Source organism: Etheostoma spectabile, chromosome 16 (genome assembly GCF_008692095.1).
Source record: "Etheostoma spectabile isolate EspeVRDwgs_2016 chromosome 16, UIUC_Espe_1.0, whole genome shotgun sequence".
NCBI lineage: Eukaryota > Metazoa > Chordata > Actinopteri > Perciformes > Percidae > Etheostoma > Etheostoma spectabile.
In genome coordinates this window covers 7,965,684-7,984,578 of record NC_045748.1, presented here as the reverse complement: position 1 = coordinate 7,984,578, position 18,895 = coordinate 7,965,684, and the positions used below count along the sequence as shown (strand labels likewise).

The following is an 18,895-nucleotide window of genomic DNA, read 5'->3' as shown; positions in this document are numbered from 1 at the left end:
ATGCAAATGATGGGATGGAAAACCAGAAAGATTGGGAACCTCTGACCTATGTAGCTTTACAACAATACTCCAATCCATTTTGAGTATATTTTTTATATTTGTGTCTGTCTGTGTTCATACAGTTTCCGAGAATGAGTAGTGTCAACAATTTCAATATATTGCTGTTTTCTTCACTTGTCTCTGATGTGTGAAACTGTGTACATCGTCACTGCAACTGTGTTTTCACAGTTTATGTTCTGGGTTTAGGTCTGTACATTCTGTGAACATTCTTTGAATGTCTGACCTGCGTTCTTGTCGTGTTGTAGTGCTTGTATGTGCATGTGTAAGTCTTGGGAATGTGAGGCCAGCTCTGCCTTAAAACTTGAAACAAAGTCTTGCCGTGGGTTTTCCCAAAGCCTGTAGTTTGCGTGATGTGATGCTATCAGGAGGTTAGAAGTCTGTTTGCTTTGGGAGCTGCAGGCACACACTCACATATTTTATGTGTTTTGTTCACTCTTTCTCCTCACTTACTCACAGAGTTAGATTAAAGTGAAAGTCCTTGCGGGATGGGAATGAGAGAATGTCAGGCAGACAAACAGGTAGAAGGCTGGAGGCTCCTTGGTCTGGGAAAGGCCTGACAAAGCAAAGGGGGGCAGTGTGAAAAGATAGAGAGGGTAGATGGATTGATAGAAATCAGAAAAGAGAAGAGCAAAGAGGTATATAAAAATGCAACAGAGGGAAAGACGGACATAGACTACATGTAGATAAATAATGTCAGTTTGGGGGAGAGAGAAAGGGAGATAAAATAAAAGCGGAAGCTAAGACCTTAAATGTCTGGGACTAAACTACTGAGAGACACAGGATATAAATGGGATGGAAAATTAGGACTGCAGTAGGTAAAAAAAAAAAAAAAAAATGATGATGATGCACAACTTGCGTCTTTTTCCTATTTCCTCCTCCTCCTCCTCCTCCTCTTTCAGGCCAAGGAAAACCAGTGTCTAATGTTTCTCATAGGAACTGCAGCCCAGCATTTTAACTAATGCCATGATGTCTGAGATGTGTGTTTGCATGCATGTATTCTTGGTTGTACTCTCTGGAGACCAGCAGCATTGCCTATGCACCAGTGAAAACATACCAAACAATAAGTATGAGCAGTTTTGATGCGTAGTTCAGCTATGCCAGTTTTTTATATCCTGATACCTACAGAAGTGTGTATTTAAGCTGTGAGGTTATTATTGGATTAGTTGTTATCACAACGTTTCACTTCCAGGATTGCTCTGTTGACGCCAGATGTCCGTTACCTCACGCTTTCTTTTTGTTGGAACTTTAAACTCCGGGCGACTATGGTTAACTGCTCCTCAGATCTCTGCTGGGTAAATCCAGACAGCTAGCTAGACTATCTGTCCAATCTGAGTTTTCTGTTGCAACTAAAAGAACTTTTGAACGTACACTATCCAACAAAACAAGTTCCTTCCAGAGGCTTTTTTGCAGCGGCACCGTGGCTCCGCACGGATCTGGCAAAGCAAGGCTATTTATTTATGAGGGAATCACATCTCTGATATCCAATTATATTTTCCTGTGACTGTAAGGCTCTGGTACATACAAAATAAATATTCCTATAGTATCCAAAGTCAGATAATCAAATTATAATGTTAATAACCCTAATTAATAAAACAAAGTTGCCATGTGCCTTTTAATGAAAGGAAATGAAGACTGGAACAACTGCAAATATAAATTAAATAATGATGAAGATGAAGAGCGATCATGATTAAAATAAAAGGCAATAACTAATATATCATTTTTTTCCCTAAATGTGCAGTGCCCCTGTTAAATTAGTGCCACTGCTATATAAAAATTGCCCCAATCGCAGTAAACTTGTTATCTCTACTTTATGTAACCATAGACTCAGGGATGTGCGGGGATTATACATTGAACCCCTAGACATTGCCACCATTTAGGTCCAGTCTGTTTATGATTATTGCCGTTTAAAAGAGCAGACGTAGAGACAATGCTAGACATGACGCATGTTGCCCCCCCCCCCCCCCCCCCCCCCGAGGTAGAATTGTGAGCAAATATCTCATAAAATTACGGTTTATTAATGAATTTAACATTAGGTCTAAGCTTAGATGGTGTGAGTTTTTACGATGCTGTTTTCTGATATGGTTTGATAAGCCTAATTGTAATGTTGCAAAACCTAATAATGTTCAACATTACTTAGTATTAGGGACATCAATACTCTTAACCCATTTCCTTTTCAGCACATGCTCATTAAACATCCAGCAGAAATTCAAACTTGTCTATTAAGTTTAGAATTAATATTTTGATGTCTTTCATGATCAATGTAAGCTTTTTCCAAACTGTGTTCCCTGTAAATTTCTGTGCACTTCAGCTTGTCTAGTGATATATTTTTGATTTGTCAGATGAGTTTGGTAAACATTTTGGTAAGGAAAAGAGAGGCTGATGATGGCAAAGATGAAGCTGGGCTTAGTTGGATAAGGGGAGAAGTGTATTTTTGTCTTATTCCATTATTAGACAGGAAGACAGGTAGTAGACAGGTGAGACAGGAATGTATAGAGAGAAAGGTGAAAGGAGGAAAATGAAAGAGGAAAGAAGTCTTGAAGCATTTTATTCAACGTAATTCAATACAACTGTGTACAAATAAGTGTTTTAAAGTCCTACTTGTTTCAGCTAACAGCGCTAAATAAAACTCTAACACTTTAGCACAACTGCTGGAAAATGAATCCGAGAAGAAACACTGACTATTCTGACATGTCACAGCAAGATTTATTATTATTGAAAAGAGCGTCTTTGGTTATTTTTATACACGCACCACTATTTAAAATGTTTGAATGCCAATCATTGCATTCATCTCATTCTTTACTTATGTAAACTTTTAGACTGAATGCTTGAGTTTTTACGTGTGCTTTTAGAGGTGTGTGGTTGCGGGTGTGACTAGTGTAGTATTAGTGTGCTGTCAGGGTGTGGGTGTTTGTGGTTAAGGGTGTAGCCTTTTTGCATAGGACGCTGCTATCTAGTAACTGTAGGACCGTTTAAAGTGTGTGTGAGAAGGAAAGCTTTCCATACGTCCCACCAACTCAAATCAAAGCCACATATCCATTGATGAATTAATGTAGCAACTCAAGCCACCTAGCGTCCCCTTTGTTGCCGATGGAAACCAGAGGTGACTGGAGTGACTGAGTACCTGTCTGTCTGGATGATCCCATGGACCTCCAACATACACCCCCACACACACATACACACACACACACACACACACACAAGCCTCCTTGGATGCAGGGAGCCCTTTCTTTCTTTCTTCCCCTCCATTTTCCTGCTGTCTATTTTGGTCAACTGGTGGCCCGTTCCCACAGTGCTGCTGTTCCCATGGTTATCGCCGCGGAGATAGTGAATGGGGGTTGGGGTGGTGGTGGGCTTGACAGAGAGCGGGAGAGACAGCATTGCTCTGTTCCAAGAGATAGGGGACTCTGTGGCTGTAGGGAAGGCGGGGGTGAGGTAGGGTGGATGGATTGGGGGGGGGGCGTGAATGAAGGGTATGGGGTTGAGAGTGTATTTGTGTGTGTGAGTGTGTGTGATGTGTAGCTCCCATGACCATCACAGGTGGCCCATGAGGATTAAGCCAAAATGGGTTCTCATTAGATATACAACCTTTAATTGAATATGCTAGTAGATGATATCCACATCTTCAATGTCTTTGAAATAGTCAATTATAAATAAATTTTAAGGCATCCTTCATATTAGATGTAGATGATGCAGACTTACAGATACTTTGTTTTTATTATGGGGTCAATATCAGCCTCAGATGTCAAAATATGTCCTTCTAACCTCATGTGAGTTTTCTTTATGAGGGTAGATGCTACTTCCTGAGATTGAGAGCTGAGGTGGGGTGCAAAAAGAGAGGTGGCAAAGGAAGTGGAGAGGAAGGGTAGGAGCCGAGACCTGGTAAGGGGGGATGAGGGCCAACGAAAGGAGGGAGGGGAAGGGTGGGAGTGCGGGGCTCAGAAAGAGGGACGGACTCAGTTCCCACACTTCTAATTACTGTGTCACTGGAGACTGAAAGGGGACTGCCCCTGGCCCTAGGGAATTTGCTGGGGCCGGTCGCAGAGAGGGAGCAGCGGAGGAGGGAGGGAAGGGGGCAGAGAAGCAGAGGGAGGGAAGGAAGGGTGAAATTAAAGAGGGTGTATGACACAGGAACTCTCTCCATCTTCCTTTCTATTGGTTTTACCTCATTGCATTCACACTAGAGGTGAACCCCTTTACCGCTAGTCCCCTCCCCTCCACTGCCCTAATACCCCAACCTCTCACCTCCGACCCACTTCTCCTTAACCCTCCCTTACCCTCCTCCACCTCAGTCCTCTCTTTCCCTTCAGCCTTTGTTCACCATCGTGTACTGCTTCCTTTTTAACCCCCACACCCCCTCTTCTTTTCTTTCTTTTTTTCTTCCCCTCTACCTCTTTTCGTTTAATGCTGGGTTCCTCTGCCGTGTCTCCTGTTGACACGAACAAGGTTCCCAGAGACACTTTGATGTGAGTTCAAACACACACACACACACACACACACACACACTGATGTCTTATTTTGCATCATTATTGCCACTTAACCCCAAGCCCTTTTCCTCTTTTATTTGCCTTATCTCTAACCTCCCCCCCCCCCGATAGCGTGCGTGCGTGTGTGTGTGTCCTGATAATATGCCTGATGACTCTGACAAAGACATGAATGTGTGTGGATGAAGCGTCTGCGTCGGGCCACAAGCTCAGCAGTTGTTTGAAGCAGTAACGATGTAAACTATCTTTCTCTGTCTCCATTGTGTTGTGGACCAGTTAGTCATTTGTGGTCCCTGTAAAATCACATCCTAACTAGGGCTGGGTATACAGTCGGCAACATTAAAGAACGGCTTGTGTATTGCTAAGGCCATATAGTCATAGTAAATTTATTTATTTATTTTAAACGTAGTAGCAATAACTTATTTCACCATTCAATGGCTGTTGAACAACAAAAAGAAGAACCACACTTCTTTTGCCTTTAACATCCATTTCACAGCACCAGACAGCAGCACAGGCACTTAAGTGGCACGGAAATCTGTGTTCCTATATACTGGTGTCATATTGGCACCACGATTTGGGACCCAACCCTGATCTAACACAGCTATCCTTTATTGTGTGATGAACACAAGCTTTTTTTGTGGGGACAGACAAATGTTTTCTTCAGCTGAGGTATTGATCTATATTTATTGTGGTGGGTTTGGGGCATGTGTTATATATATATATATATATATATATATATATATTATATATATATATATATATATATATATATTTGGAACTAATACTCATTCTTAGTGACCTCTTTAGTTATTTTGCTCAGCTAAAGGAGTTTTCTTAAAACTCCTACTAGCCCAAAATTATTTGGAGAAAGACATATTTGCAATTTTGAACAGCTTGAGCTACTACTGCCATACGCAGGAGGCAAGCTGTCATTCAAACAATATGCTCGATATGTGGTGCTAAAACGCTCCGGTGAACGGAGATTGATTTTAAAACATACTAGTGTGGAGTCACGGGATAACAGGTGGTCATATAAGGGGAGATTGTAATTGCTGGTCAAGGATGGGCTTTGCATGTGTATGGCCTCATTGACCTTTCTAAATGTTAATTCTAAGTATGTCAAACTCCCACACATTTGGTTTAGTCCAAACTACAGTTTACTACAACTAAGGCTGGTGCAGTATACAGTGAGGAAAATATGTATTTGAACACACTGCTATTTTGCAAGTTCTCCCACTTAGAAATTATGGAGGGGTCTGAAATTGTCATTGTAGGTGCATGTCCACTGTGAGAGACATAATCTAAATAAAAAAAATCCAGAAATCACTATGTATGATTTTTTAACAATATATTTGTATGATACAGCTGCAAATAAGTATTTGAACACCAGAGAAAATCAATGTTAATGTTTGGTACAGTAGCCTTTGTTTGCAATTCCAGAGGTCAAACGATTCCTGTAGTTTTTTGGCCCACTCCTCCACACAGATCTTCTCTAGATCAGTCAGGTTTCTGGGCTGTCGCTGAGAAACACGGAGTTTGAGTTCCCTCCAAAGATTCTCTATTGGGTTTAGGTCTGGAGACTGGCTAGGCCACGCCAGAACCTTGATATGCTTCTTACAGAGCCACTCCTTGGTTCTCCTGGCTGTCTGCTTTGGGTCATTGTCATGTTGGAAGACCCAGCCTCAACCCATCCTCAATGCTCTAACTGAGGGGAGGAGGTTGTTCCCCAAAATCTCACAATACATGGCCCCGGTCTTCCTCTCCTTAATACAGTGCAGTCGCCCTGTCCCACGTGCATAAAAACACCCCCAAAGCATGATGCTACCACCCCCATGCTTCACAGTAGGGATGGTGTTCTTGGGATGGTACTCATCATTCTTCTTCCTCCAAACACAGTTAGTGGAATTATGACCAAAAGTTCTATTTTGGTCTCATCTGACCACATGACTTTCTCCCATGATTCCTCTGGATCATCCAAATGGTCGTTGGCAAACTTAAGACGGGCCTTGACATGTGCTGGTTTAAGCAGGGGAACCTTCCGTCCCATGCATGATTTCAAACCATGACGTCTTAGTGTATTACCAACAGTAACCTTGGAAACGGTGGTCCCAGCTCTTTTCAGGTCATTGACCAGCTCCTCCCGTGTAGTTCTGGGCTTATTTCTCACCTTTCTTAGGATCATTGAAACCCCATGAGGTGAGATCTTGCATGGAGCCCCAGTCTCAGGGAGATTGACAGTCATGTTTAGCTTCTTCCATTTTCTAATGATTGCTCCAACAGTGGACCTTTTTTCACCAAGCTGCTTGGCAATTTCCCCGTAGCCCTTTCCAACCTTGTGGTGGTGTACAATTTTGTCTCTAGTGTCTTTGGACAGCTCTTTGGTCTTGGCCATGTTACTAGTTGGATTCTTACTGATTGTATGGGGTGGACAGGTGTCTTTATGCAGCTAACGACCTCAAACAGGTACATCTAATTTAGGATAATAAATGGAGTGGAGGTGGACATTTTGAAGGCAGACTAACAGGTCTTTGAGGGTCAGAATTGTAGCTGATAGACAGGTGTTCAAATACTTATTTGCAGCTGTAACATACAAATAAAGAGTTAAAAAATCATACATTGTGATTTCTGGATTTTTTTTGTTTTAGATTATGTCTCTCACAGTGGACATGCACCTACGATGACAATTTCAGACCCCTCCATGATTTCTAAGTCGGAGAACTTGCAAAATAGCAGGGTGTTCAAATACTTATTTTCCTCACTGTATAATTGCTGGTGGAAATTGTCCAAAAAGTGATATAGACGCACAGTTCTGTGTATACAGACATGGGGTCTTTGCACACACGCATGTGTTCACATGCTTGTCTGCATGTAAAGTCAATTATTATGTAAGATGTTAAGATAATGCAATTTTGTGCCCACTCAAAAAGATAAACTCTGCCCACTTACTCTTCAGATTGCAACAAAATGAGAGACCATAGTTGGGATCCTGCTTGGGTGTGATATAAATAAAAGACATCAAAAAATGAAATAGCGCGCACCTGCGTGTCATCTGGTCAGCAGTGTATGCCTCAAGCCACAGAATTAGCCAGTTAGAAGGCCGACTTGTGTGTAAAAAGATTTGCTGGTACCCTACCCTGACACTGACACCTTGTCTGTCAAAAAGCTATGTGAGAGAGTTGTTTCTTCTCCGTTCCCTCAAAACTCTTCAGGAGAGAACCGACCAGTCCCTCAGTGGCAGCCACCACCGTCACCACTCTCAATATTTACAGCCCTGAATGAACCACTCTGTATTACAATAACATTCCCTGCGTGCCTGTGGGCCTTTACATCAAGAAGAGATGAGGGGGGGGGGAAAGCAAAAGGGAGAGAAGGGGTGAGGAAGGGGGCTGGAGGGTGAAATATGCGGCAGTAGCGATAAACGTTGAGCAAGGAATCTGCCGGTGGCTCTCCCATGTCTGGGGGTGTGTACGTTCATGTGCAAATGTAGTTCAGGTTGATGGATTCAGGTTGAGTGGGTGGAATTTCAGTTTGGTGTGTGTGTTGTGTGTGTGGTGTGTGTGTGTGTGTGTGTGTGTGTGTGTGTGTGTGGTGTGTGTGTGTGTGTGTGTGTGTGTGTGTGTGTGTGTGTGTGTGTGTGTGTGTGTGTGTGTGTGTGTGTGTGTGTGTGTGGTGACAGTTTGAGAACTGTTAGCGCATGTCGAGGAAAGCTGTGGATGTCGTAATATCGGGTGAGAATGGGTGCAGTGAAGGCACGTTTAGTGAAAAGCAGTGAAAGCATTTTTAGATAGTTTTAGTGTGTGAGCATGTCACACTGCATAGGCAAACGGGGGGGGGGAGGGGACATTTGGAGTCCCATGTCTGTCTTAAAAAGACAAATGTTTAACTGACAGTTGCATGAATGCTTTATATTTGAGAGAACCAGTTGTCTTTATTGCACAAACGACAGCACCACAAACCCACCATCTGTCTCCTCAACAATCAGGTTTTCCAAATTAAAACAGGCAGTGAAGGATGCCAGGGTTTTCCCAACCTTATGCAGTTGAGCATGTGGAGTTTTCTCTCAGCTTAACCTTTTTCAATAGGTTGTGAGAACAATTCAGAGTACTGTTTAGTTTCATGTATAAATCTACATGCAGAGATTATTTATGAATTCTCACGGTAAAACCACAGTGTGCTTAAGTGGAGCTTCTTTTTTACGGCTGCAACACTTTGATTTGCTGTCACAATTAATATTGAGCCAAAGTTGAATGTTTGTTTTGATTGCTGTTCTACCATTCTGGCATTTACTGTCCATATTCCAAGCTAAATTACTATCTACTACAGCATGTGTTAGGATTTGAACACTTAGTGATGTTGATAAAAACAGCAATGTATTGAATAAATGATGAAAAGTTCTCTGCTTTCTAAAAAAAAAAAAACACCTACCCATTCAGTTGCTTAAAAAAAATGCAGTCTATTTCCTGACAAATTAAGTGAACATAATTTTCTATCGTGTCAGTTTTTTTGATTAATTGTTTCACTTGTAGCCAATCTGCTCCGTCTGAAGCACAGAGCAATTTTCCCTTGTGACCCGACCCAACACTAACATGGTATTTAACGACTACAATTGAAAAGCACAGTAGGCAAGTGTTGAATGTTACGTGCCACCTATCGCATTGCCCCGCCAATTTAGGATGTTTAGTCTGGCTGTTTCATTTTAACCCACAATACAAAAAACGCAACATATAAGTAGAGAGTGGTTGGCCGTTTAATCCAGCTTTTTTATGAGTTTTTGAGATGAGCGGTTCTTGTTCCTCTTCAAAGCCCAGTGAGCAGAATAGTCTACAGACCTTTTCAGTACGTTGTTTTCCTCAGCTGTTTGGCTTAGACCGGCCCCAGCTATCTGGCGTCTGGAGAGAGAGGAAAAAAAGAGTGCTTGGAGATGGAGAGAAAGAAAGAGGTTAGAGGTGTGAGACAACTGGAGAGAAGAAGAGAGGGAGAATGAAGGGGGCACTGGAGGGGGGTAGATGGAGTTTTAAGCAAGACATAGAACAAGAGAAAAGACATAGGTTCAGTTGAAAAGAGGAAGAGATAGAAGTTGAGGTTGAAGGTTGAGTGGGTAAAAAACAGAATTAACTGACTGTGCCAAGCCAAGGGGAAGCATTAGTGCTATTTGTGTGACGGCTAGACTGTTATCTGCTAGACTCTAGACTATTATCTTCTTCATTACCCCTTTTGATGAGCTCCAATAAAGAGGGACTAAGAGAGGGAAGAAAAAGAAGAAAAGTTGAGGCCAAGTGGAGGGTAAGAAAATGCTGAAAAGTGGAAAACAGCTTTGACAAGAGAAAGAAACAAAAAGGGATTGAGCAAGTTTTAAACAGACTGAGGGAGTGGGACTAAATGAGCAATGTTTAACTAGAGTTTTTCTTCAAAGGCATAAAGTCATGGCTGTGCCTTAATCTTGTGTTGCTACTGATGACAACTTCTCATGTATACTTTTGAATGTATAATATATTCATAATCTAATGTAGTAATATTACAAATAAAATTAATACAAAACTAAAGAAATTTGTCTGTAAGCTAAGATGTATTATTGGACATATTTCCCAACAAAAATGGGCATTGGCGGATGGGGTTACACCAACTCAACTCTTTAGTAAATTGACTGAGTAGAACACCAGGAGCAATTAAGCAGTGTTGAAATAATAAAGCAACTTGACATAGAAACCATAGCACATCTGTCTTGGGTGCTTTGGAAACAACTTCACTGGTAGTATCATTCCTAATGCATGCCAATTTTCATATTGTTTACATACGCAATATGCGTGCACAAAATGAAATGAACAGCAGACTTTCACACTAATTCTATTTAACACAACTGAATGCCTTTCTGGGAAAGTTGGGAAGGAAATAATGTGACTTGCAGGTGAAATGAGTGGGTGCAATGTGAGTCAGGGAAGGGTGTGCGCATGTGTGAGAGAGCACCATGTGAGGTTTTTACATCTTCTGCATGCCTCGGATGTATGTGCGAGTGTGTATGTATGTACAGTGAAGTGAGTCAGAGGAAGGTGTGTGTGATGTCAAGCCCAGACAGGCTCTGCTGTGGTCCAAGTTCAGGTTTCTGTCTGGTGGTAATGGTTAGTTAACAGAGCTGGTAATTACCTCAGACTGTCGGAATGAGACACTTGCCAGATACCCTCAGGATACTGTGGGAAAGTACATTTAGTAGGTCACGGAGTATTTTCCTCACTCACTTGCTGCAGCAGAAAAGTGACCCCCCTACTCTAGGTGTTAAGCTACAGTATATTGCGAGTAGGGGGTCACTTGGTTGTGTGTGGGTGTGGGTGTGTGTGTGTGTGTGTGTGTGTGTGTATGTGTGTATGTGTATATATATATATATATATATATATATATATATAAGCCAAAAGTTTGGAACCACCTTCTTATTCAATGCGTATTTTCATGACTATTGACATATTTACATTGTAGATTATCACTGAAGGCATCAAAACTATGAATGAACACAGGTGGAGTTATGTACTTAACAAAAAAGTGTCAAATAACTGAAAACATGTCTTATGTTCTAGTTTCTTCAAAGTAGCCACCCTTTGCTTTTTTGATAGCGCTGCAAACCCTTGGTGTTCTCTCAATGAGCTTCATGAGGTAGTCACCTGAAATGGTTTTCACTTCAATGGTGTGCCTTGTCAGGGTTAATTAGTGGAATTTCTTGCCTCATTAATGGGGTTGGAACCATCAGTTGTGTTGTCCAGAAGTCAGGTTGATACACAGCCGACAGCCCTTTTGGACAACTGTTAGAATTCATATTATGGCAAGAACCAATCAGCTAAGTAAAGAGATACAAGTGGCCATCATTAGTTTAAGAAATGACGGTCAGTCAGTCCGGAAAATTGCAAAAACTTTGAATGTGTCCCAAAGTGCAGTCGCAAAAACCATCAAGCGCTACAACGAAACTGGCTCACATGAGGACCGCCCCAGGAAAGGAAGACCAAAAGTCACTTCTGCTGCTGAGGATAAGTTTATCTGAGTCACCAGCCTCAGAAATCGCAAGTTAACAGCAGTTCAGATTAGAGACCAGATAAATACCACACAGAGTTCTAGCATCAGACACATCTCTAGAACAACTGTTAAGAGGAGACCGCGAATCAGGCCTTCATGGTCAAATAGCAGCAAGGAAATCCCTGGTAAGAAGAGGCAACAAGCAGAAGAGATTTGTTTGGGCAAAGAAACACAAGGAATGGACATAAGACCAGTGAAAATCTGGTCTTTGGTCTGATGAGTCCAAGTTTGAGATCTTTTGTTCCAACTGCCGTGTCTTTGTGCGACGCAGAAAAGGTGACCGGATGGATTCTACATGCCTGGTTCCCACCGTGAAGCATGGAGGAGGAGGTGTGATGGTGTGGGGGTGCTTTGCTGGTGACAATGTTGGGGATTTATTCAAAATTGAAGGCATACTGAACCAGCATGGCTACCACAGCATCCTGCAGCTGCATGCCATCCCATCCCGTTTGCGTTTAGTTGGATCATTTATTTTTCAACAGGACAATGACCCTAAACACACCTCCAGGCTGTGGTAAGGGCTATTTGACCAAGTAGGAGAGTGATGGAGTGCTGCGCCTCCACAGTCACCGGACCTGAACCCACTCGAGATGGTTTGGTGTGAGCTGGATCGCAGAGTGAAGGCAAAAGGGCCAGCAAGTGCTGCGCATCTCTGGGAACCCCTTCAAGACTGTTGGGAAACCATTTCAGGTGACGACCTCTTGAAGCTCATCAAGAGAATGCCAGGAGTGGGCAAAGCAGGAATCAGAGCAAAGAGTGGCTACTTTGAAGAAACTAGAATATAAGACATGTTTTCAGGTATTTCATACTTTTTTGTTAAGTACATTTTCCAAATGTGTTTATTCATAGTTTTGATCTACGATGTAAATAGTCATGAAAATAAAGAAAATGAGAAGGTGTGTCCAAACCTTTGGCTTGTACTATATATATATATATATATATATATATATATATATATACTGTGGTGCTCATAAGTTTACATGCCCATGCTTAAGAGGAATAAAAAAAATCATATTTTGGAAATTTACTTTAAAAAAATGAGGTAAAATCCAACCTTTAAGGACACCAATTTTCTTTGTGAATGAACAATGTATTGTAAATAAATAATTGTTCTTCCTTAAAATAGAGGGGGCATAAATATAGATAACCCTATGTTATATTCCCATAGAAGCAGGCAGAATTTTATTTTTAAAAGGCCAGTTATTTCATGGATCAGGATACCATGTATCCTGATAAAGTTCCCTTGGCCTTTGGTGTTAAAATAGCCCCACATCATCACATACCTTTCACCATAGATAGAGATTGGCAGGTATGTACATATTGTCAACATCTGTTTTATCTAAAAAGATATTTTTTCTCTGTTTATTCCTATCAGTTAAATTTTTTTTGCTACCAAATGGGATTGTCAAGCAGACAAACTGACCAACACATATATAATAAAAGATTGATACTTGGCGCCTGGGTATCAATATAGTATTGCCACTGAAAATATTGCAATACCATGCGGTATCGATTTTTTTCCCCCACCCCAATTTTTTTGATTTAGTTTTTTTCAACTTGTGAAGAGTGGTTGCAATTTTCTAACTAACTTCAAAATCTAATGGTGACTTGCAGCAAGTGTACATAATTTAAAAAAACTTTGTTTTGCCATTAGTTTGTCCGTAGACTACAAAAAAAACATTAGAGCACAAAACGTTAGACCTAATTAAAACTCATAGTAGGATGTTGCAGCTACCAAAACCCAAGAGTACCACTGTCTTTTTAAAATTAGCATATTTATTTCCACAGTTTGTGACTCGCTCTCCCCTCTTTGGTCGCCGGTATTCCATTGCAGACTGACGACTGGTATTCAGGCTTTATTCTCCACTCAAAGATAACTTGATTTAATGATTAACACTAAAATGATGTCAGCTTTTCAGTAAGAGAGTGCTAAATAGAGCAAGATGTTTCCACTCTTTCCACACGCTCTCCCTCCTTCTGCCAGCCAAAGAAAATGAAAACGGGTCACTTTTCCACAGTTTGCATCTGGCAGTAAAAATCGTTGTGTGAGATTGTTGATCGCTGTTGGAAGGTATCCAAATCACCTAGTATGACCTGGAACTGTGTGGGAAAGCAGAAAAAAGGTCAATGCTTTTGGCCAGTTAGCTTCTCCTTACTCATCGTTTTACAGTAGTATGAGCCTGCTTTTTCCAGTTCAGCGTCCCACTTCCAATGGAGTTACATCATTTCACAGCGGCTACAAAATTTTATATTTGCCTAACAGAATGACAGACAACCAAATATGGCCGAATGTCCCAGACATGGAATGATGGGAGTAAACAATGAATCTCTTTGATATCCTGTATGTTTTTTTTTTCCATCTTTGGAAGGTATACTGTAATTTCTAGAAAAAGTTGTCCTTTTTGTTATATACTGTGTACATGCTTTATACCATGGATGGATAAACCATGGACAATTAGGTATTTTTTTACCTTAACTTGGACATGAAATTTACATTGAAACTGAAAAGACAACATTTTCAAAGGGAAACGATGGTGCAATTCTTCCCCCTTTCGCTCTTCCCTACAGTTCCCACGCTGCCCCTTACCTGACTTACCACAATTTGAATCAAATCACAACTCCCCAATTGGCTGCTCTGACCATGTGACATGAATCGGCCCCAAAAGCACCGCCTTTTAAGACTGGTCTAGGATTTTCCCATGGGAGCTGCCTACAGAGCCAGTGCAGGGTGTGTGCGTGTTTCAGAACGTAAGGGAAAAATCTCCCACCCCCCTCCCTCCCTCTCTTTCCTACCTCCTCTCCACTATCCCCCTTTCTCCTCTTTTTTTTCCACCTCCTCACATCCTTTGAAACACAGTATCACACTTTAGATAGCCTTTGTTGTCACGGCAAGGAGCATTCTTTCTCTGGCGCGGCCACACGGAGTGTGAGAATGCTGGAGGTTCCCTGAAAAATACAGACAGAACAAAAGACAGACGGTGTAAGAAAATGCAGCAATGTAGCAACTGCCTTAAACTTTACAGGGTTCAGTAAAAAGAACTGTTTTAATTATGCCGGCTGATTTCATTTTTGAAGGCCCTTCTTTGGCCTTAACTTGCAAGAATAAGCCCAATGAGAACACTGACTTAAAGCCAGTATTAAGAAATATATATGATACATGTCCTCTCTGAAATTTTGTTGGTACATTAAGTGCCATACGGAGAAGCTTGTGAGTAGAGAAGAATATTCTCCTGGAAAAGTATAGTATGAACCATTTGCATGCGTCAGTTCTATAAAATCTTCCAAAAGTCCAGCCGACCAACCTGCACAGACTGCAGTGACTGCCACATGTAATACTCCTCGATTATCATAAGCATGATATTTTTCTTGTGCGAACATGCCCAACTATAATTGGTTTGACAGCACTCTCAGTCTAATGCTTTCTGTGTCGCTAGACATGCAGGAGTTGCAGAGAAGGCACCCCTCTCTGTGACAACTGCATGTCTGAAATCTCCAGTAGTCTGCTGTGTAAAAATCAAGCCTTGCGTACTGCCGCAAGCCAAAAACACAAAAATATGTCGGTGAAATTAGCTAGTCCAACTTGGCTTCAAATATTAAATGAAGGCTCAGAGCTACCATCTGTGTTCATTAAAGTATATGGCAACACAAGACCTCACCACTTTGCCAAATATGTTTTATCTGCATTTCTGTTAATATCGCTGTGACATTTGTCTTTATTTATTTTGTAAATGTATGTAATTTCACTTCCTAATTTATTTACTTTAATTACTTGTCCTATAAATATTTTTAGGAACTTTGCATTTGTAATGAGCTGACTTGATAATAAATTAAAGATAAAATGACTTCATCTTCTCTGTGTGCGTGCGTGCGTGCGTGCTTGTGTGAGAGACGTTGTGCGTGTGTGCCTGCCTGTCCGTGACTTAGCCTTGAGAGTTCAGAGCAGGTTCTGGCTTGCTCTACTCTGGGAAACTTTAAACTGAGCAAATAGCTGGGTCTGTTTCCCTGGCTGACGCCACACTTGTATGTGTGAGCCATGTGTGCTCACTGTGGGCAATTGTATGCATGCGGTCTATACACAATGTAGTGTAGCCTGTGTGAATTGTGTTGTTTTTTTTGTTTTTTTTTGTCTGTGTGGTCAATTTGTGTGTGTGTGCATGCGTGTGTAAGGCAGAATACAAAGAGGATAATACAGAGTGTACTGAGGGAGAGATGAGCTTCATTCCCACAGACAGTACAGGAGATGACACCTCTGCTCTCCCACACCTCCACTGTCTAGCCGCTTTCTCCTGTCCCGACCTCAGTTACCACAGAGGCAAACATCTCTCTCCATGTGCACACAGAGGAGAGGACATACTCTTGCGTTGGGTGGGGGTATGCTCCTGATTTGCCATCTTCATTAAACATTTCCTGGATAAAGAGAGACAAACTGGCTTTAAGTGAGCAGGTCCAGGATCTTGCTTCGGGAGGTCTGTGAGTGTGGTTTGATTTATAGCCCACCTCTAAGTGGAATGCTGTTTGCTGGGTGGAGCTCAGGTGTGTTGACAAGGCTTTTAGCACTGACATGCTGTTAGGGCGGCTTACAGACAAGTGTGTGTGTGCACGTTAGGGGCCGGCAAACAAGAGGTCCCTAATGTCCCACCCGGGAGACCTTTACCATGGAGAGTCAGGACAGCATGGACATGTGAACGTTACTGAGGCGTGAATGCTGTCTTCACAGACACTCACACACTGATTTGATCTTTCTTTAACACTTAGCCCCTTTCACACCAATCCAAACATTAAGGCTACATCAACACTACTATGTTTCCATTTTTTAAATCAACATTTTAAAAGAAAAAATATTTTTGTTTTCACCAGCGTTTTAGCATTATTTCAGAACTAATCTCCGTCCATTCTTACATGCCTGAAAACACATTGCACAGACCATTCACGCTCAGCAGGAATTGTCGCAAATTGCTTGATAAATAGCTTTCCTCTTTCTAATGTAGGCGGTAGTAGAATTATAAAATACAGAATTTAACTGCACAACAGCAGCTGGGTGTCTGTCTGCTTATCTTTTTCAAAGGTCTCTCTTACTAAATTATACCTACAGTTTCACACACATTGTGATTTAGGGGTTTAGGTCGCCACATACTCCAGTAGGTTAGAGTGCTCTGTTTGTTTTGTCAGACAGCGTTAGAAATCGTAATTTTCAAAAACCAAGCACGCCAAATGGGTGAGGTGTGTGGAAATGAGACAGTAGGCAGGGTTTCAATTTTTCTTTTTTTTCCCACACAACCAATTCTGTCACTTTTCCTATATACAAACAAGTTGCAACACAATAAATGCCTTTGAGGAAAAATTGTCTATGTGGGATTTTATCACGACTCCCACCTCTCTGTGACTGCCTTCAGGGTGTAGCTGCTTGCAACAGCTATACACTCTTTTACCTTCAGGCCTCGTACTAGTTTGTTTCAAGCATAGACTTGACAGTCTCTATAGCTTTAGATGCAGGCTTTGTGTGAACACTTACAACCAGGTCATTTGCCAGTGACAATTACGATGCAAATATAGGTTACTTAACTTGTTTTCAACATCCTGTGGTATATGCTAGGTTTTATGTGCACATGGGAGCTGCCACTTACTGTGAAGTGATCAGATTTATCTATGTCTCAATAGGCTTCAATATGTGTATCGTATTTCCTCTTATTCCCCTTCCTTATGTTTTTTTTCTTCAAGGCATTGTTGATGAGTGAAAGCTCTCAAAAAACACTTCTTCTCACCACACAGTTAAGGACTGTTCTTTAATCTGTTTGTCCAGGCGTGTAACAGTGATCAGTATGCGGCGGTGCCCAGAAAGGACATGGTCAGGATGCTTAAACAGAAAGGTTAGTCAAACCACACAGCATCATGGAGGAGGGTTCACTTCTAGTGGACTCCTTATGATACTGAGTAGAATGTATGCAAAGATGTATGTACATGCTATTCCTTCTTACGTCTTGACTTTTGTTTAGTGTTTGAACTTGCTACGGCTAACCTCACTAATTTTTTACTTTTCAAGAATTAAGTCATCGAACATTGCTATTGTGTTTGTAGGATTTCTGCAGGACCAGGACAACACTAACTACACACAACAACAGGAAGAAGAGAAGCTTGGTGACATTCTGACCCCCAGTGTGACCCCTGAAATCCCCAGGTATGTTCAGTGTCAATGGGCCCCCCTTTCAGGGCTGGACCCCGACACCCTGACCTTTCCTGGGGGGGCACCCATACAGCTCCACACTGTGCCCCCTGCCCTCCTGCAGAAGATACCGCTCTTCTATGTCTGCACCAGATGTGGCAAGGTGTTCTGGGAAGGCTCTCACTTTGGCCGCGTCCTCTCCATGTTTCAGGACGTCTTACACATAACAGACGAGGACACTGAATCTGCTGCAGCGGCACAGCAGAACTGACTGCACTTTACCTGACCCTAATGTTTGTTTGAATAACTTCAAACAAACATCACATCCCTTAAAATGACAAATAATTTGGATAAAAGTCAATAATGAGCCACTCATCCTATAAGGAGTGAGATCATATTTTTTTTTACACCTGAATCAACAGGTCGGATCTCCTGTTAACCATCTGGTATTGAAATATGACAGTTCTACCAAAAACAGACAAAGATCATTTTAAGTTGTATTTGCATTAATGCTTTAAGTTCTTTTAAGATGTATAATAGTTTTAAAAGTTTAAAACCTATTGCGTTTATAAGAGTTTTAAACTCTGAAACCATGACGGGTAACGCTGTGATCTTGCTTTGACTTGGTCATTTTTGTTGATTTTTTTTCACTGTTGGCACATTTATGGTGATTTATGGTTTGGATATCCTACTGTAATGACATAATTATCTAGTATTGTAATCAGATCATTAAAAATGTCCCTTAAGAACACTTTCTCCCACTAGGGAATTAAATCTTAAAACTATAAAGTGTTTTTTTTTTATTGTTTTTATTTAAAAGTTAAATGGTGATAGGATGTCAGTTCTTTGGTCTTTTTATCCATCTGTGGTACTGTATATTTCCATTCTTTGTGATTACATTTGTATACTGTTTATTTAGCTGATAATAAAGTGATTTTCATTTCCTTTATTAATCTGTGACAAGTCGCAAATGTGTCTTTCAGTGTGCAGGTATTTTTTTATGTGTTTCAGAATTCACAAAGCAGATGGTACAGGACTAAGAGTGGACAGATTGATGAGATCATCTAAGTTTCACTGATGTCTGTCAGGTGTAACACTAACAGTGTGGGGGTTTCCTGCCCCGAGGCTCAAGTGCAGG

At 41.3% G+C, this 18,895-nt stretch overlaps 1 protein-coding gene across 2 annotated transcripts in view; it reads left to right on the top strand.

Annotated features, from left to right (window-relative positions):
• Window positions 1-18,506, top strand: part of exd3 (exonuclease 3'-5' domain containing 3) — a 44,905-nt gene extending 26,399 nt beyond the window's left edge. For both annotated transcript variants that reach the window (XM_032539026.1, XM_032539027.1), the window contains exons 20-21: window positions 17,398-17,464; window positions 17,673-18,506. In XM_032539026.1, the coding sequence (XP_032394917.1) occupies window positions 17,398-17,464; window positions 17,673-18,028 (423 nt within the window). In that variant the 3' untranslated portion in view covers window positions 18,029-18,506. The remainder of the gene's footprint in view (window positions 1-17,397; window positions 17,465-17,672) is intronic.
• The last annotated feature ends 389 nt before the right edge of the window (window positions 18,507-18,895 follow it).